At 51.1% G+C, this 27988-nt stretch overlaps 13 protein-coding genes across 13 annotated transcripts in view; 8 read left to right on the top strand and 5 right to left on the bottom strand.

The window, feature by feature from the left end:
* Positions 1-93: 93 nt before the first annotated feature.
* On the top strand, positions 94-4227 carry CNA04150 (mitochondrion protein, putative). The gene is given in 9 exon segments (XM_024656260.1): positions 94-1088; positions 1142-1151; positions 1201-1278; positions 1324-2261; positions 2264-2587; positions 2639-3127; positions 3174-3899; positions 3948-4013; positions 4064-4227. Coding segments are annotated over 9 exon segments (3576 nt in total). The 5' UTR covers positions 94-170; the 3' UTR covers positions 4091-4227.
* Positions 4099-5000, bottom strand: CNA04145 (hypothetical protein). Its single transcript, XM_024656083.1, has one exon. It carries the CDS (start codon positions 4974-4976, stop codon positions 4239-4241), a length of 738 nt encoding a protein of 245 aa, XP_024514155.1. The 5' UTR covers positions 4977-5000; the 3' UTR covers positions 4099-4238.
* Positions 5001-5106: 106 nt separating this feature from the next.
* CNA04140 (tRNA dihydrouridine synthase, putative) lies at positions 5107-7345 on the top strand. Its single transcript, XM_566775.2, has 4 exons — positions 5107-5466; positions 5534-5883; positions 5943-6022; positions 6076-7345. Exons 1-4 carry the CDS (start codon positions 5272-5274, stop codon positions 7281-7283), a joined length of 1833 nt encoding a protein of 610 aa, XP_566775.1. The 5' UTR covers positions 5107-5271; the 3' UTR covers positions 7284-7345.
* On the bottom strand, positions 7319-9034 carry CNA04130 (hypothetical protein). Its single transcript, XM_566773.2, has 3 exons — positions 7726-9034; positions 7584-7656; positions 7319-7521 (listed from the first exon to the last, which is right to left on the bottom strand). The coding sequence occupies exons 1-3, from the start codon at positions 8740-8742 to the stop codon at positions 7388-7390; spliced, it is 1224 nt and encodes a 407-aa protein (XP_566773.1). The 5' UTR covers positions 8743-9034; the 3' UTR covers positions 7319-7387.
* CNA04120 (Type 2C Protein Phosphatase, putative) lies at positions 8804-10873 on the top strand. The gene is made up of 6 exons (XM_566771.2): positions 8804-9574; positions 9638-9931; positions 9990-10118; positions 10174-10334; positions 10384-10714; positions 10771-10873. The coding sequence occupies exons 1-6, from the start codon at positions 8820-8822 to the stop codon at positions 10793-10795; spliced, it is 1695 nt and encodes a 564-aa protein (XP_566771.1). The 5' UTR covers positions 8804-8819; the 3' UTR covers positions 10796-10873.
* A 239-nt stretch (positions 10874-11112) lies between these two features.
* Positions 11113-13831, top strand: CNA04110 (ER organization and biogenesis-related protein, putative). Its single transcript, XM_566769.2, has 4 exons — positions 11113-11691; positions 11753-13450; positions 13507-13577; positions 13651-13831. Exons 1-4 carry the CDS (start codon positions 11218-11220, stop codon positions 13670-13672), a joined length of 2265 nt encoding a protein of 754 aa, XP_566769.2. The 5' UTR covers positions 11113-11217; the 3' UTR covers positions 13673-13831.
* Positions 13832-15345: 1514 nt separating this feature from the next.
* CNA04100 (choline-phosphate cytidylyltransferase, putative) lies at positions 15346-17289 on the bottom strand. The gene is made up of 5 exons (XM_566767.2): positions 17133-17289; positions 16732-16972; positions 16091-16600; positions 15742-16034; positions 15346-15671 (listed from the first exon to the last, which is right to left on the bottom strand). The coding sequence occupies exons 1-5, from the start codon at positions 17233-17235 to the stop codon at positions 15457-15459; spliced, it is 1362 nt and encodes a 453-aa protein (XP_566767.1). The 5' UTR covers positions 17236-17289; the 3' UTR covers positions 15346-15456.
* Positions 17290-17506: 217 nt separating this feature from the next.
* CNA04090 (expressed protein) lies at positions 17507-19290 on the top strand. The gene is made up of 6 exons (XM_566765.2): positions 17507-17674; positions 17724-17860; positions 17913-18156; positions 18208-18290; positions 18343-18904; positions 18957-19290. Exons 1-5 carry the CDS (start codon positions 17565-17567, stop codon positions 18438-18440), a joined length of 672 nt encoding a protein of 223 aa, XP_566765.1. The 5' UTR covers positions 17507-17564; the 3' UTR covers positions 18441-18904; positions 18957-19290.
* Positions 19264-23321, bottom strand: CNA04080 (hypothetical protein). Its single transcript, XM_024656259.1, has 12 exons — positions 23225-23321; positions 23041-23177; positions 22768-22985; positions 22631-22713; positions 22243-22583; positions 21977-22197; positions 21813-21925; positions 21383-21762; positions 20193-21326; positions 20059-20140; positions 19447-20000; positions 19264-19393 (listed from the first exon to the last, which is right to left on the bottom strand). The coding sequence occupies exons 1-12, from the start codon at positions 23265-23267 to the stop codon at positions 19358-19360; spliced, it is 3342 nt and encodes a 1113-aa protein (XP_024511910.1). The 5' UTR covers positions 23268-23321; the 3' UTR covers positions 19264-19357.
* Positions 23322-23492: 171 nt separating this feature from the next.
* CNA04070 (late endosome to vacuole transport-related protein, putative) lies at positions 23493-24588 on the top strand. Its single transcript, XM_024656258.1, has 5 exons — positions 23493-23667; positions 23750-23927; positions 23982-24103; positions 24169-24321; positions 24380-24588. Exons 1-5 carry the CDS (start codon positions 23557-23559, stop codon positions 24452-24454), a joined length of 639 nt encoding a protein of 212 aa, XP_024511906.1. The 5' UTR covers positions 23493-23556; the 3' UTR covers positions 24455-24588.
* CNA04065 (hypothetical protein) lies at positions 24528-25164 on the bottom strand. Its single transcript, XM_024656082.1, has 3 exons — positions 25059-25164; positions 24881-25008; positions 24528-24805 (listed from the first exon to the last, which is right to left on the bottom strand). The coding sequence occupies exons 2-3, from the start codon at positions 25004-25006 to the stop codon at positions 24644-24646; spliced, it is 288 nt and encodes a 95-aa protein (XP_024514154.1). The 5' UTR covers positions 25007-25008; positions 25059-25164; the 3' UTR covers positions 24528-24643.
* A 234-nt stretch (positions 25165-25398) lies between these two features.
* On the top strand, positions 25399-27740 carry CNA04063 (hypothetical protein). Its single transcript, XM_024656081.1, has 10 exons — positions 25399-25823; positions 25881-25970; positions 26023-26135; positions 26190-26332; positions 26388-26466; positions 26520-26625; positions 26673-26748; positions 26797-27312; positions 27429-27449; positions 27510-27740. Exons 1-8 carry the CDS (start codon positions 25538-25540, stop codon positions 27167-27169), a joined length of 1266 nt encoding a protein of 421 aa, XP_024514153.1. The 5' UTR covers positions 25399-25537; the 3' UTR covers positions 27170-27312; positions 27429-27449; positions 27510-27740.
* Positions 27741-27839: 99 nt separating this feature from the next.
* The window catches only part of CNA04060 (methionine adenosyltransferase, putative), a 1990-nt gene continuing 1841 nt past the window's right edge, over positions 27840-27988 (top strand). Inside the window, exon 1 of the mRNA XM_566752.1 lies at positions 27840-27959. Coding sequence (XP_566752.1) covers positions 27904-27959 — 56 coding nt within the window. The 5' untranslated portion in view covers positions 27840-27903. The remainder of the gene's footprint in view (positions 27960-27988) is intronic.

Genomic DNA, 27988 nt, shown 5'->3' with positions numbered 1-27988 from the left:
TTAAATACTAAAATTAAAGCTGTCGGAAAGAAAGACGACCTCGTCAAGGAACGAATGACGACGGACGATTGCTGTCTCACCCTATCCACATATTCACTGCAAATCCACATTTATATCTTCATCTCCTTTTTTTCTCCCCTATCCTTCCAGCTGCTGGACGTAACAGCGGCATGATTCTCATTCGCCATAAGTCATGCTCGCTGGCGTCTCTGGTCGGGCTTACTCTGCCCAGAGCCACTTGCCGAGCTCCACAGCAGTATCGATCCTCCAGCTCCGCAGCGATCCCGCCTGCCGATCAAGAAGAGCATCAATCTAAACCTCTCACAGGCAGCGCCAGGCTGTTTGCAGATGCTGAAGCGGAAGAAAAGGTCACATCGAATGCTTCCAATCGTGATCACTTGCGAATGACTCAAGGACCTGTTTGGACTGGAGATGAGTCTCCTGCCGATGCTGTACTGCGAATGCTCGTGGACGCTCATAAACCATTGAGGAACGAGGGGGGGGTTAAACACAATGCAGCTGACGAGAAGATAAAGGGGTGGATGAAAGGGCTCCAACTGGAGCCTATATTAGGTCCTGGGCCCTCTTTGCCACCTGAAGAAGCTCAAGAGATTGCACTAGAGAGTGTGGAAAAGGAGAACGCGCATAGAACAAAAATACCCCCTCATTTGCATCGGCCTTGGCACTCTACCTACACAGGAGAATACCAGACTGCTGAGACGCCAAAGGTCAAATATGGGGCGTTCACTAATAAACGGACGGACGGAGACTCCCTTACCAACTTACTCGAACTTCAACTACCCCCGAATGCGGATAGTAAAACCCGTGCAAAGGTAAAGGCTGCCCGTAAATCGACGATGTTCATGGGTAGATTGGACAAAGCACGTGAAGGAGCATTGGACTATAAATTGGGTCTGGGAGTGGATGACGCACATGTGGTAGAAACCGGAGAAGAAGGTGAAGTAAGTGAAGAAGGGCAGACTTTTAAGGGGAATCGACAAATAAAGGGTAGCAGTGTTTTGGGAGCTCAACGAGGAAGTGCCAGTGGTATGAAGGCTTGGGCAGGTCTGGTAGAAGATCGGATATTGGTACGTTCCCTTTCTGCATCATGGATAGCTAAACTGACATTCGCGATTTTCAGAGAGCAAGAGGTGCGCATAGTCACGATGTATTTGACGGATGGGCTAATGGTTGTAATAGAGGCTGGATTTTTCAACAATGCCAGCGGAAAAGGCAAACCGATTGTTGCTGATCCCGAGGCAAGAAATCCTCACATTGGTGAGTAAAACTGCTAGTTCTAACGCCAAGGCTGACATATCACAGAGCGAGGAGAGCTTTTTATGAACCGCATCATTAAGCGCCAGGGTGCTCTTCCACCGTGGATTGAACTGCAGAACCTTCTTGACTCCAACCTCCGCTCGTTTCGCGCCACCCTCTTGACTACCTACAAGACCCAACTTGTCCGCAACATCATCTCTACGAACGCCCTTCATCCTTTGCCTCCTCTGCATGCGATTCCTGATCGGGATGAAGCCTGGGAAGCCAGAGAGTTCAAATTCCATCAAGAAAATGTTAAGCAGATCAATGATCTCGTCCGTCGGATGAATGCCCAAGCTCCTTCACCTGCGCGAAGGCATCTCATCACTCTCGAGGGAGAGTTGAACAGAATTAGGGGGAACATGTTGAAGAACGAGGTTTGGGAAGAGATTAAAAGGCGAGCGGAAGAAAGTATCAACATGCCATATCAACGGGAAAGATCCGGACTAGCGGCATTTATTTTTGAAGGAGAAAATTGGACGAAGTTAAAGAATGCCACGAATCGCTCATTTGGGACGGTGGCTGTATCTGGTACTGCGCCATTGGCTAATGCCAATGTTAGTGGTCTCGAGGGATCTTCAAAAGGATACTCTGGGGATCCAACAGGGGATCATTCGTCTGGGCCAAGCAGTTATAGCGGAAGAGATCCACGCCCGCTTAGACTGGTGGTCATGGCCGGTGTAGGTGTCGGTGTCATAATTTACCTCCGCCGTCGACCTGTTAAAAATGACTCGGCCCATCTTAATCCGTTTCACCACCATCTACAGCCCACCCCGACTCCCCAACCTGATATCGTCGCCTCCTCTCCTTCGGAGCCGCCCCTTACTTTCATCCGTATAATCGAGATCTACATCCTTGAGCCCATTGGGACTTTCTTCCGCTTCCTTCATCTGGCCTGTCTCTTTGTCCCCGTGATTCTCTTGTCTCCCATGCTTCTTGTAGGTAACCGGGAAAACGACGTCGCAGCCGTAGTGGGCGACCGATAAGCGAAGAAGAACAGAGTTGGGGGGCTATCTGGTGGTACGGCTTTCTCGTCAAGCAAATGGAACGCGCAGGGCCGTCTTTCATCAAACTTGGTCAATGGGCGGCATCCCGAGCCGATTTATTCCCTGCAGAGCTATGCGAGAAAATGTCCAAACTGCATTCAAATGGAAGACCACATTCTCTAGGGTACACCAAAAAGGTTATGGAGGCTGCGTTTGGTATGGGCTTTGATGATATATTCGAAGAGTTTGATGAAGAGCCGATTGGATGCGGTGCTATTGCTCAGGTAGAAGTTGTCTCTTTGAAATTGATTATGCAGGTGCTGATGATAAAGTAGGTGTACAAAGCCAAACTTCAGTCAAAAATTCTGACTGACACCAAATTAGATGGATTACCCAGATCCACTGAGTCAGATACAGCTAGTGTTGCCATCAAAGTTATTCATCCCCGCGTTCGCAAAATAATTCGCCGAGATATCGCAGTCATGTCCATTTTTGCCAAATTTGTCAACGCTTTCCCTGGCATGCAATGGTTCTCTCTCCCTGAAGAAGTCCAAGTATTTGGAGAGATGATGAACTCCCAACTTGACTTGAGAGTTGAAGCTTCCAATTTGGACAAGTTCCTACATAATTTTGGGAAGAGAGGGAGAAGAGTTACGTTTCCCACACCAATCAAACTGGGCGATGGAAAGGAAGAGCTGGAAGAAGAGATGAAAGATATCCTGGTGGAGGAGTTTGAGGACGCCTTGCCGCTCAAATTTTTCTTGCAAAATGGGGGAGGACCGTACGATCACAAGATTGCAAACATTGGGTTGGATGCTTTCCTGGCAAGTTTAACTTTTAACATTGCCGAATAAAGCTAACAACAAGTAGGAAATGCTGCTAATTGACAATTGGACACACGGTGATTTGCACCCCGGAAATATTATGGTCCGGTTTTACAAACCTACGACAACCGACTACTTGTCTCCTCTTTTGCATGCCTTTGGAAAAAATCCTACTCCTTCAACAGATGCGTCAGTCGCCTCTCATGATAATCTTGTGCATACCCTCGCCGCTGTCTCCAGAGATAGGGAAAAGTGGTTGAACAAGCTTGACGAGCTGCATCAAGATGGTTATGAGCCACAATTGATCTTTATCGATGCTGGTTTGGTTACTTCCTTGGACAGCAAGAATCGTGCGAACTTTCTCGATCTCTTCCAAGCTGTTGCCGAGTTTGATGGATACAAGGCCGGCAAACTCATGATCGAACGATGCCGTACACCCGATTTTGCAATCGACGAAGAGACCTTTGCGCTCAAGATGCAGCACATCGTCCTCAGCGTCAAGTCAAAGACGTTCTCTCTCGCCAAGATCAAGATCAGCGATATCCTTACCGATGTGCTCAAGGCCGTCCGTCAACACCACGTGAAAATGGAAGGAGACTTTGTCAACACCGTAATATCTATTCTGCTGCTGGAAGGTATCGGTCGGCAATTGGATCCGGACATGGACTTGTTCAAATCGGCGCTGCCGATTTTAAGGCAGTTGGGAAAGCAGATGGGTACCAGAGAGGCCATTCAGGCCACTCCGACTGGTAATATCCTCGCGATGATCAAGGTGGGTGTCCTAGTAAAATGGAAAAGGGTTAAGCTGACAAAATTTTAGCTGTGGGTGTGGGTAGAAGCAAGGCAGGTGGCGGGAGAAGTTTCTACCTTGGATGAATGGATGAAGGTTAGGGTCTCAGTACTGATTGAGCATCAACCGCTGACGGCATGAATTAGTACGACCGCCTCACGCCATCAATCTAGACTGGACTCCCCAGCTGTGGCATCAAGACCGGTATCAAAAGAAGAGTGTTGTGTGTATCATGTTGTAGAGTGCTATAATGATTCGACCGATCGTACAATTAGACTATGGGTATAGCTATGCAGGATATATCTCCTTCCCCTTTCATATTCATCTGCTTCTCCTTGATTGTCTATATGCTCTCATGATAGCCGGTACTGGGCTGACCCTCTCGCTTGTCTCGGGAGCCTTGTCCCATTTTGTTCCCCTCAAATCTGGTTGTCCTAATCCTCCTGGGGGGGCTTCTTCACTCGCTTCTTCATTCAATAACCCCATGACTCCATCTAATCCCTCTATTCCGTCGATCTTTTGCCCTCTGAATTTGCTTTTGAGGATTCTAGTGACCGCTTCGTGTGAAATCCCAAATTTGCGGGAGAGGAAAGCCCGAGAAAACCGCTCGGGATCCAGGGTATGCAGAGCTCGGAGACCGGCCATGGCAGAGAATGTAAGTTTCTTAGTGGGCTGCCATGGTCCGTGGGGTTTGTGCGCGACAGCTTCAGGTAAGCTCGGGGTATGCGGAGTGTGCTGTGGTGTAGGTGCAGATGAAGACGGTAGCGTTTGTACGGGGTGGGATGGAGGACGTAGCAGAGGGCGATGTCTAGCCTTTTTGGATTTGGGCGGGTTTGGAAGAGCCTCTGGCGCATCAACTTTTTCTTTTGGCGCTTTTTCCCCAATCACACCTCCCCTGGCTCCTCTCGCAGTCCCCGAGAACCTGTCGCTTGGCGAATCTTGTCTCCAACACCCTATGGAAGACGAGCTGAAGCCCCGTGCGACGCCGGGACAGAGCACGCACACAGTCCTATGCAGTCTTGATCCGAATGAGGATGAGGCGGCGAGACATGAGGCCATTGTAAATGATTTTTTTTGTGGGATATATAGGAGAGTGCAGATATTTTGGAATGCGAAGATGAAGAGTGGAGGTTTTGTTATCGACTTTTTTTTTTTTTTGGCATTCTTTTTTTATGGCAATTTCCGGTACCACTGGTTAAAGATTGTTTGCATTCTGCATTTTACGTTCTGTACCTCTGAAATCTTTAGCAAAACGTCGGTCCCAACCAGCGCCCATATAGGCGTACATATACGAGCAGCCTTACGCCCCAATATCAACTGTACAGCTCGCGGAAACGGTTATTTCCGGAACAACATGTCTGTAGCTGCTCAAGTCGTCAGCAGCGAGGGGCCACAGAGTGTGGGGGACGAGTTACAGACAAAGAAGCAGTTTCCTACTTTTCCAGCCCCGGGAAAACCGACGCATGAAAAGCTGGGCGGATATGATTTCTACAGATCGATCGGTAGTCCGAAATTTGTGGTGGCTCCTATGGTTGACCAAAGCGAGCTTGTACGTCGTCATTTTGATTGAAAATGCACTGGCTCAAAACGTGGGGGGCTGACGCGCTATTTACCAGGCCTGGCGTCTTCTCTCACGGTCTCCTCTTCCTCCAGCTCTGGCCGGCCCATCTGAGACAGTGACGACGCCGCAAGGCAAGGCATATATCCGCCACCCCGGTGGTGCCCACGTCTGCTATACGCCAATGATTCACGCAAAAGTGTTTGTGGATGCAAAAGGAGAAGGCGGACGTAACGGAGATGGTCAATTTTGTCTGAGCCTAGATGAAGAAGGCGGGGAGGGGACTATTGGAGGGGTGGAGGGGGGTGACAGGCCTCTCATTGTGCAGTTTTGTGCCAATGATCCCGATATTTTGCTGGCAGCTGCGAAGAAGGTGGAGCATAGGTGTGATGCGGTGGATATCAACTTGTACGGGCAACTTCATTGGCTGTATAGGATGCTTTTTTAGCTAACAAGGGAAAATCTAGTGGATGTCCCCAGGGCATTGCCAAACGAGGTCACTATGGCTCTTTCCTCCAAGACGAATGGGAGCTTATACATAAACTCAGTAAGTCGCTTTTATTTTATTTTTCAGCGTCTCCAGTCTCTGATCCTTGCTAGTCTCTACACTTCACGAGAACCTGTCTGTCCCTGTGACTGCAAAGTTCCGCATCTTCCCCGACCTCGACAAGACGATCGCATATGCTCGTATGATGGAAGCCGCCGGCGCTCAAATCCTTACTTGTCACGGCCGTACTCGGGAGATGAAGGGCCAGAACACTGGTCTTGCCGATTGGGAATATATCCGCGAGGTGAAGAAAGCTGTCAAGGTGCCTGTTTTCGCGAATGGAAACATACTGTACAGGGAAGACGTGGACCGGTGTATGGAGGTGACAGGTTGCGATGGGGTGATGACTGCAGAAGGCAACTTGTCCAACCCTGCTATTTTTATGCCGCCCGAACACCCTCACGCCCATCCGCCTATAACGGTGCTCGCCCACCGATACCTCGATATTGTGGAAGCGCTTGATACGCCTACCGCAGGAAGCGCTATCAAGGCGCATCTTTTCCGACTTCTCAAACCTGTGCTCGACACGGACGAGGAGCTACGGGTGCAGATTGCTACCTGCCGATGGTCTGACGGTATGGACGGTTTCCGTGAGATTATCAGAGATATTGAAAGACGGTGTGCACCTGTTCGTGAAGCTCTCGGAGCTGATTGGAGACCGCCCACTGTTGATCCCAAGACGGGCTATCGATCCCTCCCGATGTTTGCCGCTCAGCCCCAGATCCGTGCGAAACCCGTGTCGACCGAGATTGGAGGTCATGAAGATATGGTATCGCGTCCCGTATCCCCCGGGAAAGAGGGTGAAGGCCGTATGTTTGACACGCCCAATATCACCACTGCGCCGGCGTCTTCCGTCCCCGGTACCGTCCTCTTTTCCCGATCACACCGCCACACCAGCTTAGGCCAGACGGAGCGTTGCGTCCATTCGGACTGTACGGGTGTTGCGGCTACGCGATGTCCTACACGGGCATGTATTACGCATTGCAGGATATTGCGTGCGGTGGAAGCTGGGTATACGAGGGAAGAGGCTGAAGCGGAGGGTGCAAAGGGCGGGCTGGTTGGGATGGGCTGTGATGCGCATGAGGAGAAAGTGAGGGCGAGGAAGGAGAGGGAGGCGAGGAAGCGCAAGGGGAGAGAGATGGCAAAGGAAAAGGCAAAGGAGAGGAAGAAGGAGGAAAAGGCAAAGGAGGAGAGAGAGAAGAGCAAGGAAAAGGTGGGGATGACGGAGGAGGAAGTATCGTTTGCAGCCGGGTTGGCGTAGGTTGTGTAGCATGGTTTCTTTTGCATTTTTGGGGTCTTTTTGAATCATTATATGCATGGGCATCATATAGCACGGGCCGATCGACTCATTAAAGACAACGTCCTCTAGTCAACTTTCCATCGTGTGACGCTATCCGTATCATCCCCTTCGGCATCCAGTAACAGCTCTAGGCTCCAAACGGAGAGGAGCAGTGCAATATTGACCCATCTCCACCATGTTTGTGAACCGCCGTCTAATACTTTTGAAAGGGGGTGTGGTGTCAGCCAAGCCTGAAAGGATATATATATAACAAGGACGCACGTAAGAGATGGGTGTAGACAGCTATGAGGATAGCTCGGCGATATGACAAGAAGACGGTTGTGATTCTCATATTCTTGTTGATTTTTCCCCTTTTCGTTAGCACATAGGACAAAGGGGTGTGGGTGTCTGATATGCAACATACCGCAGGTTCATCGCCCAGTGTCCGCCCATCCCAAAAACCTTCCCTTTCATCTCTATCATCCCAGCCCATACTGGCTCGCCTGAGCACGGGCACAATTTTAGCAGCGAGGTGCAGGACAGTGACGCGGTATATCAGGGATAGAACGAGGTGAGGAGGGAGCGTTTCGGAGACGGTGATGAATGAGGGGACGGCGGCGTGTAGGGCGTAGGAGAGCAGGGAATTGACAGAGGGACCTACGGTAGACGGGAGCGGGTGGGATTGGCGGAGGGGAGACGGCGGGGGGAAGGACGAGGACGATGAGCCAAAGGTGCCGCTGGGCATTTCTGCCTCCACGCCGGAAAGCCAGGCAGAGTAGACGACGTAGACAAAGACAAGGCTTGTTTCGAGGACGTTTGTGCGTTTGAGGGAGAAGCCGATGAGGGAGAGGAAGAGGACGGCGGTGAGGGCGGCGCCGAGGAGGAAGGCCGGGAAGGGCAAGCTGGGGAATGTCTTGACGACGCCGGCGAGACCGGCACAGTAGACGAGTGCGGCTGCGACGAGCGCGACGACGGTCCTCCACTCGAGACCCTCGTCCCTGTCCTCCTCGTCCGCCCAGCCCTTGCCGACACGGCCTGCGACCTGGATGACGAGGAGGGTGCTGATGCCCTCGAGGAGGGTGAAGAGCGGGCTGACCCAGCGGAGGAGCTGGGCGTAGGCGAAGGGGAGGATGTTGACGAGGCAGTGGGCGAGGGTGGCGCCGGGGGCGGGGGGCGCGAGGTAGAAGTAGAGGGTGAGGAGGGCGAGTGCTGCGGAGATGGCGGGGGAGAGGACGGCGGCGACGGAGACGAGGGGTGCGAGCGGGGTGTTCTTGAGGGCGAGGCGGAGGGTGGCGTAGAGGAGGTGGTGGGCGGTGTAGAGCAGCGAGAGCAGCAGGAACGACGCCGGGCCGAGCAGCGCGAGCGCAGCAGGCAGGCCGAGGAGCACCTGCGAGAACGTCGCCAGCCCCTGCGTGAATGCGAGCACGGCGAGGAGGCCCATCGTGTTCAGTCAAGTTAAACGACAACGCGCCAAACATTCGGCAATTCATTTCTCCTCTGCACTTGTACACATCCCGCATGCTGTCCCCGCACCACGCCCGCCCGTACAGCACACCGTCCGCACGCCCGCCGAGCGTCAAGACGACAGCGTTCGTCTCCATCGCATTGCTGACGTCTGCCTACCTGCTCTACCGCCACGAGTCCGAGTCGGCACCGGGAAAGCATGCGGTTTCCCCGTCGTCTCTCCTCTCCGGCGGCAAGCCCACTTTCCAGCTCTCGATCCGGAGCGGCCGGGGCGGCGTGCAGACGTACGAGTTTGAGCGCAAGCCGGACGACCAGGTCGAGCGCGAACTGCGGGCACATGAAGTCTCGCGGAGAATCGACCGGAAGGGCAACCCGGTGGTGAGGTGGGATAACAATTGGCTAGGATCGAACGAGCCATGTGAAGATCGCTGGGCGACGGATCTTGTTCGCAGGGATGGAGCAGCTGGGGGGGCGGTGGGGAAAGCTGTCAATTTTTGGACGAGGTGGTACAGGGGCGACTCGATACCCTCCGAGTCGGCGCCTGCAGAAGAGGACGAGGCGGCACGAGGTAAACACGATTTGATGCTCTTTTCAATCATGGACGGTCATGCGGGCGATGCAACCTCTCGCCTACTGCAAAAGTCGCTTCATCCGACGATTAGCATGGCTCTTGCCGGCCTGCAGCGGGGGAATGTGCCTCCTCGTCATAACGTGTGGGAGCGGTGGGCGGGCTACCTGAATCCGTGGTATTGGCTGGGTACGGACACGGTCTGGACGCCAGAGAACGTCTCCAAGACTATCCAGAATGCGTAGGTTCTGGGAATTCACTCGTGATTATTTACTAACTAGGCGTCGTCAAATAAAATAAAAAGATTTGTGCAATTGGACGACAACATTTGCCAAACTCCGCTCAAGCTCCTGCCCACCCTCTCATCCCCATCGACCTCGTCGCCCACTCCCCGCGAGACGCTGGTAGCCCTCGCTCAACCAGCCGCTGCCGGCGCCTGTGCGATCAGCACACTGGTTGATTCGGAAAACGACGATCTCTACGTAGCAGTGACCGGCGACTGTCGTGCCGTTGCTGGATGGGAGGGAGAGGATGGGAAATGGCGATGTGATGTTTTGAGTGAGGATCAGATGGGCGATAACCCTAAAGAGATTGAGAGGTAAAAAGCCACCGACATATCCCGCTGCTGTTTACGAATGCTGATACTCGAAAGCTAGGATGAGAAGCGAGCACCCGGCGTCAGAGAGGGATACAGTCATCCGGAATGGCCGTGTCCAAGGCGGTCTCCAGCCGACTCGCGCCTTTGGTGATGCCGTTTACAAGTGGACGAATGCCCAGGCTGCCCAGTACGTTTTTAATATGTATATATACATGGCACTAGCTGACACGGTAATGCTAAAGGATCGCAGACGCTTTCCGGGCACAAGGTGAAAGACCGCGTCCAGGCCGACCTTGGAACTATACGCCTCCCTATGTGACTGCCCGGCCTGAAGTGACGTATCGCAAACTGAATGCGCACACTGGCGAGAAACTGCGATTCATCGTGCTTGCTACCGACGGATGTAAGTTTGTGAATATGAATATGTGCTTGGGAAAGCTGAATATAGTCAGTATGGGACAGGATAACGTCTGAAGAATCCACGCTTCTTCTCGCCTCCTACCTCTCCCACCCTTCCCACGCGCCGCTTCCTAAATCAGCCCTCCCTAGGCGTTTCCCTCTCGCCCCGCCGCCACCGCGAGAAAAACGTCCATACCCCGCACAAGACCTCCCTGCGCCGACGGGCGAGGCGGCAAGTGATACGTGGGTGTACGAAGGCGACGCGAATGCGGCGACGCATTTGATCAGGAACAGTTTGGCGGGAGGCGATGTCAAGACGAGAGCCGAGTTGGTCAGCCTTGGCGGCAAGGTTTCGAGGTGGATGCGAGACGATATCACCGTGACGTGAGTTGGTGTCTTGACTGCAAGTCTGCAAGTGTTTGGGCTGATGCGTGCTCCAGGGTGGTTTTCTTTGGTGACAGCTAGACAGTGGAAGTATTCATAGCAGCATGGACATGATTGTGGTGTATGCATGCGTGCGAGGTGTAGAATAGTTAAATAAGACAGTTGTACAAGGGGCGGCGCTGGCCGCGAGCCATGACATTATTTATTTATTATATCGCAGGTCCGTGCAGCATTGTGAAACACTCTCCACGTGCACGATGGACGACCTGCTCGACCTCAGCTGGTCCGCCAAGCCGCCGCCCCCCGCGCGCAGCCCCCAGCCCGCCTTTGAGCTGCTCGCCCGCCCCCCCCCGCAGCCCGCCGCGAAGCCGCCAACGCCAGCGCCGCCGCCAGCGAGACCGCCAGCCACAGCGCCACCGCCAGCGCCAGCCACAGCGCACAGCGACGCCTTCTCCAGCCTCCTCGCCATCCCCGCAGCACGCCCCGCCGAGCCCGCCAAGGACATGACCATGGCGCAGAAGCAGGCGGCGATCGCAGAGGAGCGGCGGCGAAGGGACGAGGCGCAGAGGAAGCAGTTTGAGGCCGACGGTGCCTTCTGGGAGAACCTCGGCAGTCGAAGCAGCGCCGCCACGTCCGCGTCGTCCCGCTCCAACCACGGCACGTTCTGGGACCAGTATGGCGACGACGGCGACCTCTTGTCCGCAGGCTCAAACCCCGTATCGCAGCCGCGATCCCACGCCCACTCGCCTGCGCCGCTTCCGCCCGCACACACCGACCCGTTCGACTTTGACGCCTTTGAGAACACGCTGAATGGTTCCGCCAAAGCGGCCCTGGCATCCGAGGCGAGCAACAGCGGAGAGACATCAGCGATACGGACCCCAGTGTCAAACGTCGACTTGTGGGATGGTGACGGGAATGATGACGACTTGCTTGGAGAGCTCGGTAGACCTGCTGCATCCAAGCCCGCTCAGACCAAGGTATGCACAAACAGCTATGCACAAACAGACGACAGGTGCTTTCCCGCTAACATCCAATCAGTCCACGCTTCCCCGCACCCCTCAAGAACCTCCACCCGCGTCTCCTCCACCCCATATTGTCGGCCAGATTGTCGAAATGGGCTTTGCCCCTACGCAAGCTCGGCAGGCGCTCGCAAAGACGTCAACCGGTACAGACGTCCAGGAAGCTCTCGAGCTGCTTCTCGGTAGTGGCCAAGGCCAAGGCCACGCGCCTGGTAATGCCGGACCGAGCGGATCATGGGATGATCATCTACCCGAAGCTGATGACGATAGGATCGAGTACGAGCGACGTAAACGCCAAGAAGCCGAAAAAGAACGACGGCGTAGACGGCGTGCTGGTCCGTCCCGCGATTCTGTAAAGGCACGTACGACCGAGGAACAAGAGCGAGATGCCGCCGCTGCCGCTGCCAACGCGCAAGAACAGGCCGAACGTATTCTTGCGCAAGCATCCGAGATTGGACAGAGTATGTTTAACAAGGCTACATCGTTCTGGAACACCAGTAAAGAACGGGCTATAAAGGTGTATGAAGAGCAGAGAAAGGCTCTGGAGGCGGCGGAAAGGGGCGAGGATCAGAAGAAGAAGGATACGAGGCCAAAGTGGATGCAGGAAAATGAAGGTTGGAAGGATGAGAGATCGCGCCAGGTCAGGGGAGGCTTCAAGGATAGCGACGATGAGCAAGAGATCGGACCGTCAATCCCTGCACCCAGGCGAGAGCAGAGACCTGCACGACAAGAGGGCATCGCCGATCTCTTGTCTGGCAATGACCACCACCCAGCACATCGCCCTACATCTCGCCCTACATCTCGCCCCGCATCTCGAGCTGCACCGTCACCCAAACCCGCGGCGCCGCCTTTACCTCGTCGACCCCTCATCTCTGCCACCCCCTTACAACTCGAGTCGTCAGCCGCTCACAAGACAAAGGGAAACGACCATTTCAAACTCGGTCGTTTTACCGAAGCCGAGTCGTGCTATTCATCGGCGATCGCCGCTCTCCCAAAAGACAACCTCTTCCTCATCCCTCTCCTCAACAACCGCGCGACCACCCGGCTCAAGCTGGGCGACGCTGTCAACGCAGCGACAGATTGCACCGCCGTCATCGACCTCGTCGGCATCTCCTACCACCCGGGCAAGGAAGCGCCCCTACCTGCAGAGTACGCCGACATCAAGCTCGGCGACGGTCTTTCAAAAGCACTGGTCAAGAGAGCGCAAGCGTGGGAAATGGGTGAAAAGTGGAAAGCGGCGTTGGAGGATTGGGAACGGGTGATGGGATTGGATCCTGTGCTCTTGGGCGGCACGAATGCGGCTGCCAGTACGAGGAATATGGCAGCGCAAGGTGCGAGGCGGGCGAAAAAGATGATGCAGAGTGGTGGAAATGTTGCTGCCGCCGCTCCTGCCGTAGTCAGCAGCCCCGCACCGTCTACACCCGCCGCAGACGTCAACCGCTCGGCTGCCGTCGCCGACCTCCGCAAAGCCGCACAGGCGCTCGAGGCAGAGGAAGAAGCCAGACTCTTTCACAAGGACAACGTCGACGCAAAGATCGCAAACTGGAAAAGCGGCAAGGAAACCAACTTGCGCGCGCTCATCGCTAGTCTTGATACAGTGCTCTGGGACGATATCGTGAAAGAGGGCGGGCTGAAAGTAGGGATGCATGAGCTGGTTACGGATAAGCAAGTGAAGATCAAGTATATGAAGGTGATTGCGAGGTTGCATCCCGACAAGGTAAGTTTAATTTATAGATCATAGTGGTGGCCGATGCTCATTTGGGGCGCGTAAAGTTGAATACGCAAAACACAACAGTGGAGCAGAGGATGCTGGCGAATGGCGCATTTGGAGTGCTGAGCGACGCGTAAGTCGGGTTTTTTTTTTTTTTTTTTCAAGGACGCAAGTATTAGTTGCTGATGAGATCATTTGTGAGGTAGTTGGCAAGCATTTAACCAATGATTTTTAAATCTTCTCATTTACATTGTTTTACAACAATTGAGAATCATGCATATGAAGGACGTTTATTAGACCCAAGGACTACATTTCTTTCCCAGCCTCCTCCTTTTACAGGCGTAATAACCTTTGACGACCAGGTCCTTTGATCAATCTGCCTCCCAAGCCTTAAAAATCCTATCCACGAGAAATGAAACACATTGAACCTGATCTACTGACTGGATAGCATCGGAACGTGAGCTATTGACTGGATAGCGTCGGAAACAGTAACACCAATAAATGCAAGCCCATCCACCTATCCCACCGCCAGGCGCTCGCCCTCACCTCCCCCGGGAAGCCGCCCCATTCGCACCAACGCCCACCATCCTCCCCGGCCCCATCATCCTCCTCGCCCTCCTCCCTGCTATCCCCCTTCTCCTCTTCTCCCTCGGCGCGCGGCCCCCAGATACCTCTGCGCTCCCGTTCGGCTTCGGGGAGTTCGCGACCAATAACGATCTCTTGGTGACGACCACGCTTGTATGTCTCGCGGGCGGGACGGTACTCTTCCTGGGTGTTTATCCCGAAGTGGGCGGGAGAGTGTGGGGGTGGATAAGGGACGGAGGAGAAGGAGGAGGGGGTGGATTGGATTGGTCGTCATGGTGGGAAGAGTTGGGGATGGGAGAGGTGGGAGACTGGGTGGGTGGTTTGGGCGGGCAAAGTCAGATGGTGGTGGAGCAAGTTAGGGCTCAGAGCGCAGTGCCCAGACGATCGGAGCCACCACCACCGGAATGGATATGGGATGAAAGGCTTGGCCGATGGATGCGCCAACCACCACCACCACCTCTTTTGGCGATGAGACCGTCATCTGCTGTCCCCATCACATGCAAGTATTAAAGATTTGATTTTTTTTAAAATAAAGTAGGCTAATGGAAACAACAAAGCTCGGATGATGGCTCATCGACATGTGCTCGCTCTTCGAGAGTTTCAGCCCGAATGGTATTCCCCCCACCAAAAACCGAAACTGATACCTTCACTCATCATTATTGCGTTTATCGTCTTCCTGGTCATCATCCTTGTGGGCAATTTTCTCAAAAGTGTATATACTTCCGAGTCTTCTTCTTCAGCTACTACTACTTTATCAGGCAGATCCAGTTCTTCTGGCGGCGCGGGGTCGAGTAGTGGTGGGAATTCGAAAAACAAGCTACCCGCATGGGTGGAGCGTGAATTGCGGAAACGTAAAGCTGAGAAACCAGAAGAGACGAGTAAAAGAGTCGAAAAGGAGGACAAGGAGGACAAGGACAAGGCGAAGAAGGTAGGGAAGGACGAGCTGGAAAAATGGGGAAAGAAGAGGGACACGGAGAAGGGAGTGTTGAGAAAAGAGCTGGAAAAGAGAAGAATGCCTCTTACCGGTCTTGAGAAGGATACGAACAAAGATGAGAGTAGGAAGGAAAAGGGGCGGGAAAAGGAGAAGAAGGATGATGTATCCGAGGAAGGAGGGACGAAAGAGAAAGAAGGCAAAGGTTCCAAGATTAAAAGGCTATTGCTAGGCGAAAAGGTTGATAAGACAAAAGGTACTCGTGATGGGACGTGGGAGCTTGCCGACCCCGGTGTAGCAGAGGTTACGATAGCGAGTAGCACAGCGAATGCCCAGAAAGAGGCGGAAAGACTTAAAGCAGGGGGATGATGGGCAGTATGCACAGTGTTAGAGTCAGAAAACACGACCCGAGAATACATCCAAAACTAAAATCCTAAATGAGATCTGACCGAAAACATCAGAGACAACACTTTTTTTTTTCCTTCTCTTTTTGGTACTACTTTTTCACTTTGTGGTGATGCGCCGCCTTTCTCTTTTCTCGCTTCTCCATTGATGCGCTAGAGTCCCAATCGACATCCGCAGCCAACAGTTCGGGGTGACCGTTCTTTTCAAGTTTGGAATCGAAGAAACCATCTCTGTAGCCTCGGACGATACGCTCGAGAAGGTCGGACGTGGAGATGGCAGGTGTTCGACGAGTAGGAACGAAGCGGCCTTTCCATATGTCAGCGCGAGCATATATGAGGAGGAGAGAACATATATGAGCAGCGGGATTTTCACTCACCCTCCTTCTTAGCAAATGCATACACATCTTCATGATCTTTACTAGGGTAAACTTCTTCATCATGCGCGATATAGTCAATCTGGTGCTTATCCAAAAACGCTTGATCAACAACCCAAGGTGCGTCAGGGATAACCTCGTCCGCCCATCGACAATGCCTGACTGCTTCACAGCGCTCGGCGTGGGTCATAGCTGGGGCAGACTTGTGCTGCGCACAAAGAACATCAGAGCAAACGCCAACCATGAGATGAACTTGGGGAAAGGAAAGCTTGGCTTGGCGAAGTTGCAAGGCATGGCTAAAGAGTAGCATGAGCTATGTTCATCATACAGACAGCAAATACTCCAAACGTACCCAAAGTGAAATAGATCATAGACACCATCCGCATACACTCTCACAACCTTGCCCTCAGGCGGAGGATTGGTCTTCCACCATCTCTCAACACCATCTTCTTGCCCTCTGCCGTGGATCGCTCGCTCAACGAAGCCCTTGATATCCTCTTCCGTACGTTCTACGGCGCGGGCGTACATCTTCGGCGGTCCTCCAGCGGAATTTGGAGATTGGATCCAGGAAGTCGTAGGTGGGCTTCTCGCGCACTCTTCAAGGGCTACAGAAGGTGCAACAGGAACATCTGAGGGTCGAACATAGGTTGCTTTAGGAGTGGGCACGGCAGGGTAGTCCGCGGCGGAGAAGCCAATTTGGGAGGCTTTGGGAGTGGGTTGCCGCTGGACAATGTGGGCTGCAGGATGCGGGGTTTCTGATGTAGGTACTGGGGCTGGGAATGAGGGCCTTCTGAAGTGGGTGTGTTGGTGGTGAGCAGGTGCACCGCCAATGGTGGAAGAGCTCTCCACATCGCCGTCATATCTGATAAAAAAAATGGGACCGTCAGCATCCTTTGGCGCACAGACCCGTACACGTGCGACCGGGAGATTTTGCGAGCAAGCGACATATTTTTCGCCATCTTGCCGTAGAAAGTGCGTTGGAAAGAGGCTCACGTTGGGGAATCGAGACCCTCGCTCTGGCTCCCTTCTCCATTCAGTTCTTCTACGCGTCTTTGCTGGTAAGAACGTCTTCCAGCCTGGGTAGTGCTTGGCGAGCCTGACGAGCTGTGGGGCGGAAGAGCAGGCGGCGGCATCCTAGTGGGCGAATCAATGGTTGAGGTGGTGGAAAGTGCTTCGGCGTGGTAAGAGTTCATGGATCCGACATCGGAAAATGAGTTTTCGACATTGTCATTGTCTGGCCAAGAGTCCGCAGCGGTTACATTGCAGTAGTGACATTAGGAGGATTGAAGCCGATGAGGGGAAGTCGACAGGCGGGGAAAACACGGCATTACAGATAGGGGGAGCACAGTATTAGCTTCTTTTTTGTGCATCTCAAAATATAGAACGCTGCCTACCCTCTTCGCTGGCATCTCTTGAGCTGCTTGGGTCGCGGTTGACCCGTCTCTCTCCCAGCCTGTTGCGGTTATGTCGTTTTTGCGCTGGTGGGTTTGCAGACATGGTTGACGGGGTAGTGCTGGATCTAGCTGTATGTTCTGAAGATTTCTTGCTGCAGTGATAGTATAGAGAGTGGCTTCTCTAAACCCCACCCAAGTGACGACATTCCCCCCTCCAAATCCGCCCCGCGCCTATTATTAAAATGGGGTGATGGTGACTAATGTAGGCTCGCAAAAGAGAAACGGTTGTATGTATGGAAAAAGGCACGGCGCGCGTCGCGAAACAAACACGACCAAGGCGAAAACAAACAAAAACAAAAGGGAGCCATCGTACGTAGATTCATATTCCCCAGGCAAACTTCAATTACCCTTCCCGATATCATATCAGCGACCATGGAGCAACAGCAACCGAATCACGACATGCGCGAAGACCAGCAAGACTACTCTTTCAGCGAACAAAACGTATCGCAGGAGATGTCTGAAGAAGGTTGGAGAGCTTTGGCGTATGTGCACACGCTCACAGTTGCAGGCATAAGCTAATCCCAGGCATAGGAAGATCGTTCGTGATGTAAACCCAAACTTATCTCCTGATGAAGAGCTTGGTGACCTGGCAGCTGCTGAGGCAGCCGTCAACGCCAAGGACGCTGAGCGAACGGAGATTGTTGATAAACTCAGAGATGAGCTTCGCCGTAAGGTTTTCATTATTAAGACAGCTCGTCAAAGCTAAAGATTTGGACCCAGAACTATCCCGTCAGCATAGCCAAGCAGCAGCTGCAGCCCAACGACCACCTTCCCATCCTTCACCAGCGGAACACGAAGCCAATGTTCGTTCTCTTGAACAACAGCAATTCTCTATTGCAAAGCAATTGAACGAAGAACAAGCGGCGGTGGCCAAAAAGGAGGTGGAGTTGGGCAAGTGGAAAACTGCCAAAGAGGATATTGAAAAGGTTGAGATTGGTGAAGGGGATTGGGCGGATGGCAAGGTGTAGGTGAAAGAATAATGGCTTTTAGGATGCACGCTAACATAGGAAGAAAGTATTCGACTGAAACTATTCTCGGAAGCTGGATTCTCTTTAGTATCAGCGAAAGATGGATCTAACGTTACCAAGGTCTTGATAAGTATGTCTATCATTTTCATCGTCTCACGCGAGATTACTAATGATGGTATAAGGGAACGATGCCAAAGAGGATGTACACTCAGTTGTGGTCGACAATTCACGCCCAAAAGTGTATACGGCAAATCTTATATGGAGCTTGGCAAGTGATTAAAGGGCCTCTGATAGAAAATTGAAGGGTGTAGAGGGTACAATCTTGTTGTCTTGAGTCATTAGAACATTTGTATGTATCATCACTTTCTCTCAGCTATCGGATCTGCTGCACATGTGTAGGGTCGTCCTTCATCAACATCTCCGAGCGATTTAGGGCGTCACGTTCCAATCACAAGTCATGTGACATATTTCATTTTACGACTATCCTCGTTACCATCCCAATCAACAATGTTGAAGTGAGATTACCGATCAATTTCTTCTGATTAACCTTCGTGAAATCATTTTGCAACCCCATAATCCCTCTGTAGGGGCTTGCAGCTGGCCTAAGAAACCTTAATACCACGACTCAAGCGGTGCCAGGTTAATAAAGTCGACGGCTGAATTGGAATTTGAGCGTTAATGATGTCTATGCGCACTTGAATGTCAAAGGCGTCTCCTGACATGGTAACGTTTGTCTGCTGTGAAGTGAGTAAAGAGCCTTGACGATGATCTGGTCATCGACTGATAATCAAGTAAGCTGGGTTGTTCTGGGCATTTATGAGCATCCCGTATGGGGCAGTACTGTATATTGGGCGCAGGACTTTGGAACGTGAGGTCCTGTCGTCTGCTGGCGATAAAGCTTCTACACACAAGTACTTCTAAATCGACCATTTGAAGTATTCCTCTTTGGATAATGGATATGGAAAGAGAAGGCAGAAAAGAGAAAAATGGGTGAAATATGACACAAAAAGGCTGACAAGAATTTGTTAACAAGGAGATAGACCTTACTCACTGCTGCGGCTTAGATATGAGCCGGCCGGGATGGGTGTATACAAAACCAGTAGTCATGATTTATGCATTATAGACAATAGTACCGTATTGTACAGTCATCAACCAACTGTGGTCCTGTATTGTTCCAGCATGAGCACGCATTGAGCATCAACGTCTTCGCCTCTTCCCAAAGTTTCCAAATCCCTGTTGATGGAATAAGCACCCGAACGTCCACAATAACAACGATTTAGACTTACACCCTCATCATCATCCACATCTACTGCTAACGCCTTTCTCTTCTGCGTACCCTTCCTAGCTGTCGAAGAAGGATTCTCGTCTAATGTAGCCGTCCCTGATGACTCGAAGCTACTCTTCCCTCCTTTGGCAGTGCTAGGCGACGATGCCCAGTCAATCGTCGTATCATTATCCTCTACTAACAGTTTATTCCTCCCTCTCGCCGCAGTGGCCTTTGTAGCAGCTTTGCTATGGGTTGTCTTCGATACATCGGATCGAGCCGCTTGGTCGTCGTAAGTATCTGAGGCTACGCTTTCGCCTCCCTTGGTTCTTTGCGCGGAAGTTCCCAGGGTGACTCGATTGTCCCGTATTTGATTCCTCTGTGTCCCTCTTCTGCCAGCTGCCGCCTGTCCAGTAGCCATGAACTTTACGTCACCGTCGCCCTCATTGTCATCTTCAACCAACAGTCGGGGTTTATGTCTGGGCAAAAGCGGGCGATCATCCTCTTCTGGGTCGGACAAAGAGCCGGACTGGGCCTGAGACTTCTTCTGTGTCTTCTTTTGGGTCGGCCAGTAAGCTGAGTTGAATATATAAATGTTAGGGTTTGAATTACAAGACCGGGTGAAGCAACGTACGTTCGGGCTCTTCATACTTGGATGGGTCAACAACAGACGTGGTGAGTACCATCTTTAAGGGTGCTCTGCGAGGGACGTTTTTCTATTACTCGTCATTAGTTCATGCCTATAACAGACCTGTAGGACGAATTCACCCTTTTGAACTTCTTGAAATTGGGCCTCCCGTCTTCAACATTCTCCCTTTCTTTCGTCTGTCCCAGATCTTTTCTAAACAGACTATTGGTTCTCATCACAGCAATATAGTTGCCGGCCTTAGGGGGAGGAACCTCGTCCAGCACCGAGTAGTCCGGCTTATCAGCCTCAGATTCTGTCTGAGCTTTCGGTATACGGAGCATACTATCAAAGCTTTTGTCGAGGTTGTCGATAGCTGCTTTAGCTTTCTTACGCTCAGCAACGACGCGGAGGAATTGTTCGTCACGAGTCATAGGTTGAGGGATGGCATCTTGAAAATCGAAACGGTTCTGGCTTGGAGCAGCTCTACGTGGAGCCTGATCTTCAGAAGGCCCAGGCTCAGGGGAAGGAGAAGGTGACTGGATACGACGACGTTGAGCAGGAGGCGGCATCAAGTCTTGAGAGTCTCTCCCGCCTATATCTTTGCTCCGTACCTCAGGCGCTGTCCCTTGAGTTGCCGATAAACCCGCGGCAGACGCTGGTCTTTTGGATCTCCGCATCGTTTGGGCGAAAAGATCCTGCTCCTCTTCCTCCTCTTCCGGTTCTTCATCAATGTGTAAAATCTCGCTGGGAGCTTTGTACCTCTCCCTATCTGTCATAGAAGCCGCACTCGATATCTGGGTATCTTCCATCTCCACATCACCCCCACGGTCTGCTGTTCTCACCTTTTTTGCCAGCGATGCAGGTCCAAAACCTTGCTTGCGCGTCTTCTCATACAATTTTTTCAGCCTGTCATCTTCTTCCTCCTCGACAGTTTCCTCGAAGGCAACCCTACTCGGCGCAGCTTGAGGACGTGCGATAGATGATGTGGTGCCGTAACGTCGACTGGGACGAGGTAGCGTTTGTATAGGAGGCATTGTGTTTTGTTGTGTCGATGAAGGGAAATCTGACAATCCTGCCCGTGAAGGCCCTGGAGCAACTCCCGGTGAATCTTCTTCTTGTGAAGGCATGGAGTTAGGTGCAAATGAAGGATGTGGGTCAAGCGAAGTGACATGTGTATCGGTACCATTGAACTGAGGGGTGGCAAGGGGTTGAGCAGGGGCAGGGGCGGAGGTTGGAGTATTTCTAGCTCCTTTTCCTACAGTTCGTCTCTGAGGCTACCGTGGTTTTCAGCCGATTTAACTGAGGCAAGCTAGGATTAAAGGTGACTTACTCGACGTAGGACGGCGACCGGAGGAGGGCGCCATTCATCGACAGCTTCTTCTGTGCCGTCAGCGTTCACTGCTACATGTTGAGGTTCGCTAGAAGCAACAGGAACGGGTGTAGCATCGGCGATAATGGGTTTCGTATACGCCGTTCTCCTCCGCGATAATCTAGGCGGTTCGAAAGGCACTGGCGGCGTAGTCTCGTCGGAAAAAGTCGAAGGTACACCAGGAGCATTACTGCTTTCAGCAACAACGGAAGTCACAGTCGGCTCGGAGGGAGGAGTGGGTGTTAATGCAGGGGTGGGTGTTTCAGTGAGTCGGCGAAAGGGATCGGCTGCAGGACTTGGGACGGAAGACGATGCTGCTGGGGTGATGGCGGTAATGGAGCCTACCACGGTCGTTCAATTTATGGCGAGGGGCAGAAACGATATCACGTACCTCTAGCGGCATGTCTATTATGTTTATTATCCACACCTTCAAGGAATTGATGAACGCCCCCATTTAAGACTGCCCCGAAAGCACTAGCAACCGAAGCACAGTTAACTTTCAATCTACAAATAGGTCAGCAACCAGGGTCTCTGAAAACGTGCAATTCAACGTACCTTTCACAAGTGTCTTCAATTATCTTCGCATCAGTCATGTCCTTCACCTTTCCGCTGTAAGCGACAAGCCCCTTTTTTCTCCCCCCATGAGTGTCCACATAGGAAAGCCAGTCCGCCAAATATTCCTCGACGTCACTGCTGGTTTTAGGTGGATTGCCTTCAACAATGACCTCTTGTAAGTCTGCACCTAACGCTTTGTACATGAATGCTTCTCTGGGTTGCTGCAGTCATGTGAGTAAGCGAAGAGAAGATAAAATATTGCTTACAATTTGCTCCCTCAAAAGCAAAACATGCCATCCTCTATACAACGTCCTCCTGCGTCTATCAGGAAGCCAAATGCTGGAAGAGAATCTAATGCTCTGATGGTTTTTTGGTCTATACTCTGCTTCATCTTCACCAGGAAGCGGAAATTTAAAGCTACAGAAGGCGTCCGCGGTTTTTCGCCAGTTGATTGTTAGGCGACTTTGAAGGAGGGCGAGGAAGCTGGGAAGGAGGATAGGTATTCCACAACAAACGGCATATCTAGCTTCCCAGTTGTTGCGGTAGGTATCTAACAGGACATATTGGGGTGGATCGGACGTGTCAAAGGTTGTTGTCCAAGAAATACCTATTTACTGTCAATTCTAGAACAATGATTTCATGGAGGAGACATACAATAACTTTTGAGAGTGTTTCTGATCGGATCCGGTTCGTCCATCATTTTGCCGTACAGCAGGCATAGGTCTCTCCATTCCAGACTGTATATTATATATTGGTCATCTTTGTAGTACACAGCAAAGTTGTACACTCACAAGAACCATATGTCATCGGCAAACGATATTCCCGTCACATTTAATTCATCCACAAAAACTCCGCTTCCCTTCTCGTTGTTTATGGGAAGTATATCGTAATCGCCCTTGTTCAATGACCCATTAGGCGTCTCCGGACGTTTTCCTACAGCAACAATAGTCCCATAATCGCCGTTTTTCTTCGGTTTAGGTCGCCATTTAATGTCAGGTCGAGAATGCCTCTATAATAATGGTGTCAGATAATTTCCAGACGCTCGATTTTCACATCAGTCTTACATTCGTGTAATCCCATTCCAATATTTCCAGAGTTCCTTCTTCAGGCTTTACTCGCAAATTGTTAGGAAAGGCAATATCACAGTCTTTGTTCCGTCCGAAAGTATAGCTTTTCTGCTGCTGCAATGCAAAGGTGTAATCTGCGAATAAATATTAGCTGCATACCAGCGAGGAACTGCGTGCTCACGTTTCTGGCCGAGAATTTCTCCTACTACAGTCAAAAGCCACATTATAACGGTGCGAGCAGCTGAGCGAAATAAGAGGGAAAGGAAGAATAAGTCGGCGGCATAGGGGTCATCGTCCGTCCATACTGCTCGACTTCGCTGCATTTATTGAATTCTCGCCCGTCGCGAACGCGTCAACAGAACGGAGAAGCATAGATCTCCGTCCCGGCTGTCCCCGACTTGCCACTCGCCCTCCTATCATCATCATCACCTCTATGACCACTACTCCGACCGGCCCAGTCGACCGCGAGTGTCAATCCGGAAACCACACATAAACTCACCCCAGCACGGAGGCATGAAGTCTGTCAACAGATGGCTGTATGGCCCCACCCCGGAAGAGAAAGTACGCTCATGGCAGACCAAGCTGCGACAACAAGAGAGACAACTTGACAAAGAGATCCGTAACGTGCGTCCTCCCATGCGTAGCGCAAGGATACTTCCTTTATCCGCTGTCATCGTCTATTTGACTGACATAAATTGGATCACAGCTCGAGACTGCTACCCAGAGATCAAGAATAGAGCTGAAGCAACTGGCGAAAAAGAACGACGTGAAATCAGCAAAGATCTTGGCAAGAGAGGTCGTCAGAGCGAACAAACAGAGGGATAGGCTGGAAAGTTCAAAGGCAAGGATTAAGAGTGTGAATATGCAACTCCAACATCAACTCTGTGAGTGATTCAGGGATGGACTCTTGTCACTCGAAGCTAATTTAAGATGGGCAGCTATGGTCAAAGTTACAGGAGCATTCCAAAAGAGTACTGAAATCATGAAAACTACAAATGCCTTAGTCAAGCTCCCCCAACTGAGCGCTACTATGCGTGAAATGAGCATGGAGATGATGAAGGTCAGCTCTTTGTGGTTTCAAATAGTATTGCTCGGACTAATAGTTCATCCAACTTGCAACCGCAGAGCGGAATCATGGAAGAGATGATGGAAGAAACCCTTGACTCTGTAGATGACGAAGAGATAGAAGAGGAGGCAGATGCGGAAGTTGACAAGGTGTTATATGAGCTCACTGACGGCAAGTTGGGTCAAGCGGGGGCCGTGGGGGCTGCCTTACCTGTAAGTCGTGTGCGCTCAATACATAAACGAACAGCTGATAATGGGGTGGGCTGTTCAGGCCGAGGAGGAAGAGGAGAACGAGGAGGAGATGCAGCGCATGAGAAAAGAAATGCAGGAGCTGTTGAGTTCATGATGATCGCGGTTGATGTTGGTGACGTTTATATGAAGAAGAGGACTAGTTGTTATGCCCATAATATCCAATGTCCGTTAGATATTCCATGTATTACCAGGGACAACATAGCCACCGACTCTTTCCATGGCTCCGCTGGACATATACTTGATACATTATTCACACTAGCATCCCTTTGTTCTCAGCATCTAATCAATCAACAGCAACTCCGGCATTTCGAAGTTCGTTCCGTGCTTGGGAAATCTCACTTAAGAGAGACTCGTACGCTTCCGGACAGTCGTGGAATCTCACAAGCCCTAGCCCCAAGGAAGTTAGGGAGTATGCCCCAAAGGAAACAAGAAGCCACCAAGGGAGCTTTTATGCAAAAGCCGAAAGAAAAGGCAGCTGATCAGCTACTAACATCAACGTCCCCAGTAAAATGTGGCTTACCACAGGCAGTATATCGTCAGCTAGTTCTGTAGGCAAGAGGGGAGTGGGTACAATATGATAGAGGGCGAGAATATAAAGTAATAACAGTGGGACAGCAAGTGTGAGAAAGCGGGTGCCTTTGGACATGGCTCTGGGGTGGTTGGCGAAGGTTCGGTTGGTCCGGAAGTGGTGGGCGCACCAATGAAAATCCAATATATGGGGTATTTGAGCAATCGTTCTGCGTTTTGAACGTATCGGTTGTGCTGCGTGGTTTGTCTCTCAGGCAAGATCAAGCTTATTTGCTCGAAGTTGATTGCGCGCACTGACAGCGAGCTCATAACCGCGGAAGTATGCATCGCTCAAACGCTTTACCCATGTTACGTAATGATCAACTTGACTGACGCGACGACGCGACGAGCAGTGTCGGTTACTCGCTGTCGAAAACAGACGGCGGATACTAACCAAACCCCATTGACATGAACCAGTGCTTGAAAAGTAACTTTTTACCTTATATCAATGGAAGATCGAATTGTACCACCCCAAAATACAGCATATTATGGCCGATTTTCTTGTTTTCCCATATACCTTCTCCCACACCACAGGCTTCTCCCATAGGGAAGGCTTCAGGTGCTCATCAATCAGCCATCAATCCGGTGCCCTGCATCCAGTGATGACCAGATGACAGATGACGGTCTTAAACAGCTTCTCATTTATAAATCATACAGAGGCCCACAATATATACGTACAACGGTTACCAGGCATTACTCGATCACGATGCTCATATCTCGACTTATTCCTCGTCCGACCCTGGGGACAATACCCATGGCCATCCGCTCTCTCCCAAAAACCACCTTTGGGCCGGCGTGGAAATTTTCCCAACCCATCAGAATGCAATCAAACAGAGGCCCTCGGATAGCGGACGTTTTGGAGAACTTGAATGACTTGAAAAAGCAACATGGACCAAGCATGTCATGTGGCGTACCGCCTACACTCGCTGACGGCTGACTGATTTGTCTGATAGGATATGACGAGCTTGTCGTCTCAACTAGAGCTTTATTGAATGGATTGAGAGATTCTCAGTCTCTTGATCAGCTTATACAAGATCGTCCCGGTACCCAGCCTGTTTTTCAGATTGATAAGGTGGCTTATATCAGCTTTTGTAGTAAACGTTGATTACCGTGACGTCCTTCGGGCCGTTTATTCTCTGGCACCTAATGGAGAGTCCAGTGAGCCTTGTTTGAAGCTGAATGACTTGGAAAAAGTAATTCCTCCCTATGTAAGTCTCAGTGGCTTGATTAAGTTCTTTTTGCTCATGTCTAGTTGTTTCCAGAGCAATGCTGTAGTATGGTTTATGATATACGACCTTGTCACGAAAAAGTTTGTACCCAGGCTAGAAGCTTTGGATGATAAATGGAAGGCCATGGTGAAATTCAATCGAATCCATGGGTTTGGGAAGATACGAGCGAGGGCTTTGTATGTAGTGTCATGGGAAGGGTTTCCCAAGGATGGGCTAATGGAGACCTTCTAGTGCTGAGGAAGGAATAGAAACATTGAACGACCTAATGATTGCAGAAGGTGGGAGATTTAGTATTTCTGGAGCACAAAAGGTAAGTCGGTCATTTTTGTCCTCAAACAGGCAATCCTCACAAAGATTGCCTAGTTGGCCATTCAATACCACGAAGAGATGGATGTGATGATACCACGAGCAGAGGTTGAAGAATTTGACGGAATTATCAAAGATGCCTTACGAAGAGAGGATCCTAAGCGTGGGATATCGTTGCACTATTCTGTGCGAGACCTGACACGGTTGTAGTTAATTTTGCAATCATGGGCTCTTATCGGAGAGGGGAGAATCTTTCGTCTGACATTGATGTCGTTGTCTGGCACGAGTAGGTCCTGAATACTTCTGCAATAAAATGCGGCTGACCACGCACCAGATCGTATGTCAAAAAGGAAAAGGAAAAGAAGAGAGCGAGAAAAGCAGATCCAAACAGTCTTATGTCAAAAATTGTTGCAGCACTTGTGTCCGCCAATATCATCTCTCCAGCAAATATTTTCTCACAAGGCGAAAGGAAGGTCCTCGCTCTGACTCAGCTTCCAAAAGCAAATAGTTTGCATAGGCAAATTGATTTAAGGCTCTGTCCCATTGAAAGTTTGCCGTACATGCTATTGGGGAATACTGGGGATGGGAAGTTGATGAAGATTATGAGATGGAGAGCGATACAGAGAGGATGGGTATTGAACGAGTATGCCATGGGGGAACGAGATGGCGTAAGTATTTCACATTCAAAATGTCGTATATATAAGTAGCTGATGTTCTGACCGCTGGAATAGGACTCTGGTGAGTAAAGGGACAGAGAAAGGACCCCATAAGTAACTAAAGCCCGTCGATAGCGGTAATGAAAAAGGGTACTGAGTTCGCCGTAAAGGACGAAAAAGAGATTTTTCAGTTGGTAAGTCCTCGTTCTTTTCCGAGCGATTCAATTGTGAATGCGAGGAGACAGCGCTGCCTAGCATCTCTTGATGTCTTGTTATTTGTTGACAATGGCTCATTGCAATCGTATATCAGCTTGGCCTGCCGTACCTCCTTGTAAGTCACGCCATGTTTACACCATTAACGAAACGACTTGACTGAACGAAGCCTGCTCAGCCAAGCCAAAGGTCGTATCATACGTACAAGTATATACTGGGTTAGCTTGTGGGTTGGATGGGAGTGCGTTGGAAAGAAGAGGAGTTGTGCCATGAACAGCGTGCCACCAACGTTCGCGTAGTACGTGGGGCGGACGGCCATGTCCGCCTTAATGCCACGTCCCAGGGTAAGTAAAATAATATTCCCATTTTTTCCCGTTCCTGGCTCGCACGCCATCGTCGCATGGCTCTGGTCGGCGGCTCGGGCGTCGGCGCAGGGACAGGGCAGCTCTGGTTCCATTTTTTTTGCCCTTGTTTTCCTCGTCACCGTATAAATCTTCCCCCCTCTTCTGTCTCTTCTCCAATTACCTTTTCTTGTCTAAAAACCCCCCACCACCCACCTGCTTATATACAAAATGACTGCTGTCAACGTTAACGGTAATGCTCCCGCCACTGAGTTGGCCCCTGGCCAGTGAGTGTTTTTTCCTCAAACAGCATCGC

Source organism: Cryptococcus neoformans, chromosome 1, assembly GCF_000091045.1.
Source record: "Cryptococcus neoformans var. neoformans JEC21 chromosome 1, complete sequence".
NCBI lineage: Eukaryota > Fungi > Basidiomycota > Tremellomycetes > Tremellales > Cryptococcaceae > Cryptococcus > Cryptococcus deneoformans.
The sequence above is the reverse complement of the archived record's forward strand: the minus strand, read 5'-3'. Positions and strand labels throughout refer to the sequence as shown.

Bases quoted from the DNA above. Each gene is read 5' to 3' on its own strand.
- CNA04120 (XM_566771.2), top strand. From the start codon at position 8,820: ATGCTGTCCCCGCACCACGCCCGCCCGTACAGCACACCGTCCGCACGC. The intron at 10,119-10,173 runs GTACGTTTTTAA...GTAATGCTAAAG, and splicing joins ACGAATGCCCAGGCTGCCCA to GATCGCAGACGCTTTCCGGG. The intron at 10,715-10,770 runs GTGAGTTGGTGT...TGCGTGCTCCAG, and splicing joins CGAGACGATATCACCGTGAC to GGTGGTTTTCTTTGGTGACA.
- CNA04063 (XM_024656081.1), top strand. From the start codon at position 25,538: ATGACAGATGACGGTCTTAAACAGCTTCTCATTTATAAATCATACAGA. The intron at 26,136-26,189 runs GTAAGTCTCAGT...AGTTGTTTCCAG, and splicing joins AAAAAGTAATTCCTCCCTAT to AGCAATGCTGTAGTATGGTT. The intron at 26,749-26,796 runs GTAGGTCCTGAA...ACCACGCACCAG, and splicing joins GATGTCGTTGTCTGGCACGA to ATCGTATGTCAAAAAGGAAA.
- CNA04070 (XM_024656258.1), top strand. From the start codon at position 23,557: ATGAAGTCTGTCAACAGATGGCTGTATGGCCCCACCCCGGAAGAGAAA. The intron at 23,928-23,981 runs GTGAGTGATTCA...TAAGATGGGCAG, and splicing joins GCAACTCCAACATCAACTCT to CTATGGTCAAAGTTACAGGA. The intron at 24,104-24,168 runs GTCAGCTCTTTG...TTGCAACCGCAG, and splicing joins TGAGCATGGAGATGATGAAG to AGCGGAATCATGGAAGAGAT.
- CNA04080 (XM_024656259.1), bottom strand. From the start codon at position 23,267: ATGTGGCTTTTGACTGTAGTAGGAGAAATTCTCGGCCAGAAAC. The intron at 22,198-22,242 runs GTAAGCAATATT...ACATGACTGCAG, and splicing joins TGCTTTTGAGGGAGCAAATT to CAACCCAGAGAAGCATTCAT. The intron at 21,926-21,976 runs GTACGTTGAATT...ACCTATTTGTAG, and splicing joins ATTGAAGACACTTGTGAAAG to ATTGAAAGTTAACTGTGCTT.
- CNA04090 (XM_566765.2), top strand. From the start codon at position 17,565: ATGGAGCAACAGCAACCGAATCACGACATGCGCGAAGACCAGCAAGAC. The intron at 18,157-18,207 runs GTAGGTGAAAGA...ATAGGAAGAAAG, and splicing joins GATTGGGCGGATGGCAAGGT to TATTCGACTGAAACTATTCT. The intron at 18,291-18,342 runs GTATGTCTATCA...TGATGGTATAAG, and splicing joins CGTTACCAAGGTCTTGATAA to GGAACGATGCCAAAGAGGAT.
- CNA04130 (XM_566773.2), bottom strand. From the start codon at position 8,742: ATGGGCCTCCTCGCCGTGCTCGCATTCACGCAGGGGCTGGCGACGTTC. The intron at 7,657-7,725 runs GTATGTTGCATA...AAAATCAACAAG, and splicing joins CACTGGGCGATGAACCTGCG to AATATGAGAATCACAACCGT. The intron at 7,522-7,583 runs GTGCGTCCTTGT...CCCTTTCAAAAG, and splicing joins TGTCTACACCCATCTCTTAC to TATTAGACGGCGGTTCACAA.
- CNA04065 (XM_024656082.1), bottom strand. From the start codon at position 25,006: ATGTCCAAAGGCACCCGCTTTCTCACACTTGCTGTCCCACTGTTATTA. The intron at 24,806-24,880 runs GTAAGCCACATT...TTTGCATAAAAG, and splicing joins CTGACGATATACTGCCTGTG to CTCCCTTGGTGGCTTCTTGT.
- CNA04110 (XM_566769.2), top strand. From the start codon at position 11,218: ATGACCATGGCGCAGAAGCAGGCGGCGATCGCAGAGGAGCGGCGGCGA. The intron at 11,692-11,752 runs GTATGCACAAAC...ACATCCAATCAG, and splicing joins CCAAGCCCGCTCAGACCAAG to TCCACGCTTCCCCGCACCCC. The intron at 13,578-13,650 runs GTAAGTCGGGTT...TTTGTGAGGTAG, and splicing joins TTTGGAGTGCTGAGCGACGC to TTGGCAAGCATTTAACCAAT.
- CNA04140 (XM_566775.2), top strand. From the start codon at position 5,272: ATGTCTGTAGCTGCTCAAGTCGTCAGCAGCGAGGGGCCACAGAGTGTG. The intron at 5,467-5,533 runs GTACGTCGTCAT...GCTATTTACCAG, and splicing joins TGGTTGACCAAAGCGAGCTT to GCCTGGCGTCTTCTCTCACG. The intron at 5,884-5,942 runs GTACGGGCAACT...GGGAAAATCTAG, and splicing joins GATGCGGTGGATATCAACTT to TGGATGTCCCCAGGGCATTG.
- CNA04100 (XM_566767.2), bottom strand. From the start codon at position 17,235: ATGTCTGCAAACCCACCAGCGCAAAAACGACATAACCGCAACAGGCTG. The intron at 16,973-17,132 runs GTAGGCAGCGTT...ACTCTTGGCCAG, and splicing joins AAGAGATGCCAGCGAAGAGG to ACAATGACAATGTCGAAAAC. The intron at 16,035-16,090 runs GTACGTTTGGAG...GCTACTCTTTAG, and splicing joins TATGATCTATTTCACTTTGG to CCATGCCTTGCAACTTCGCC.
- CNA04145 (XM_024656083.1), bottom strand. From the start codon at position 4,976: ATGGCCTCATGTCTCGCCGCCTCATCCTCATTCGGATCAAGACTGCAT.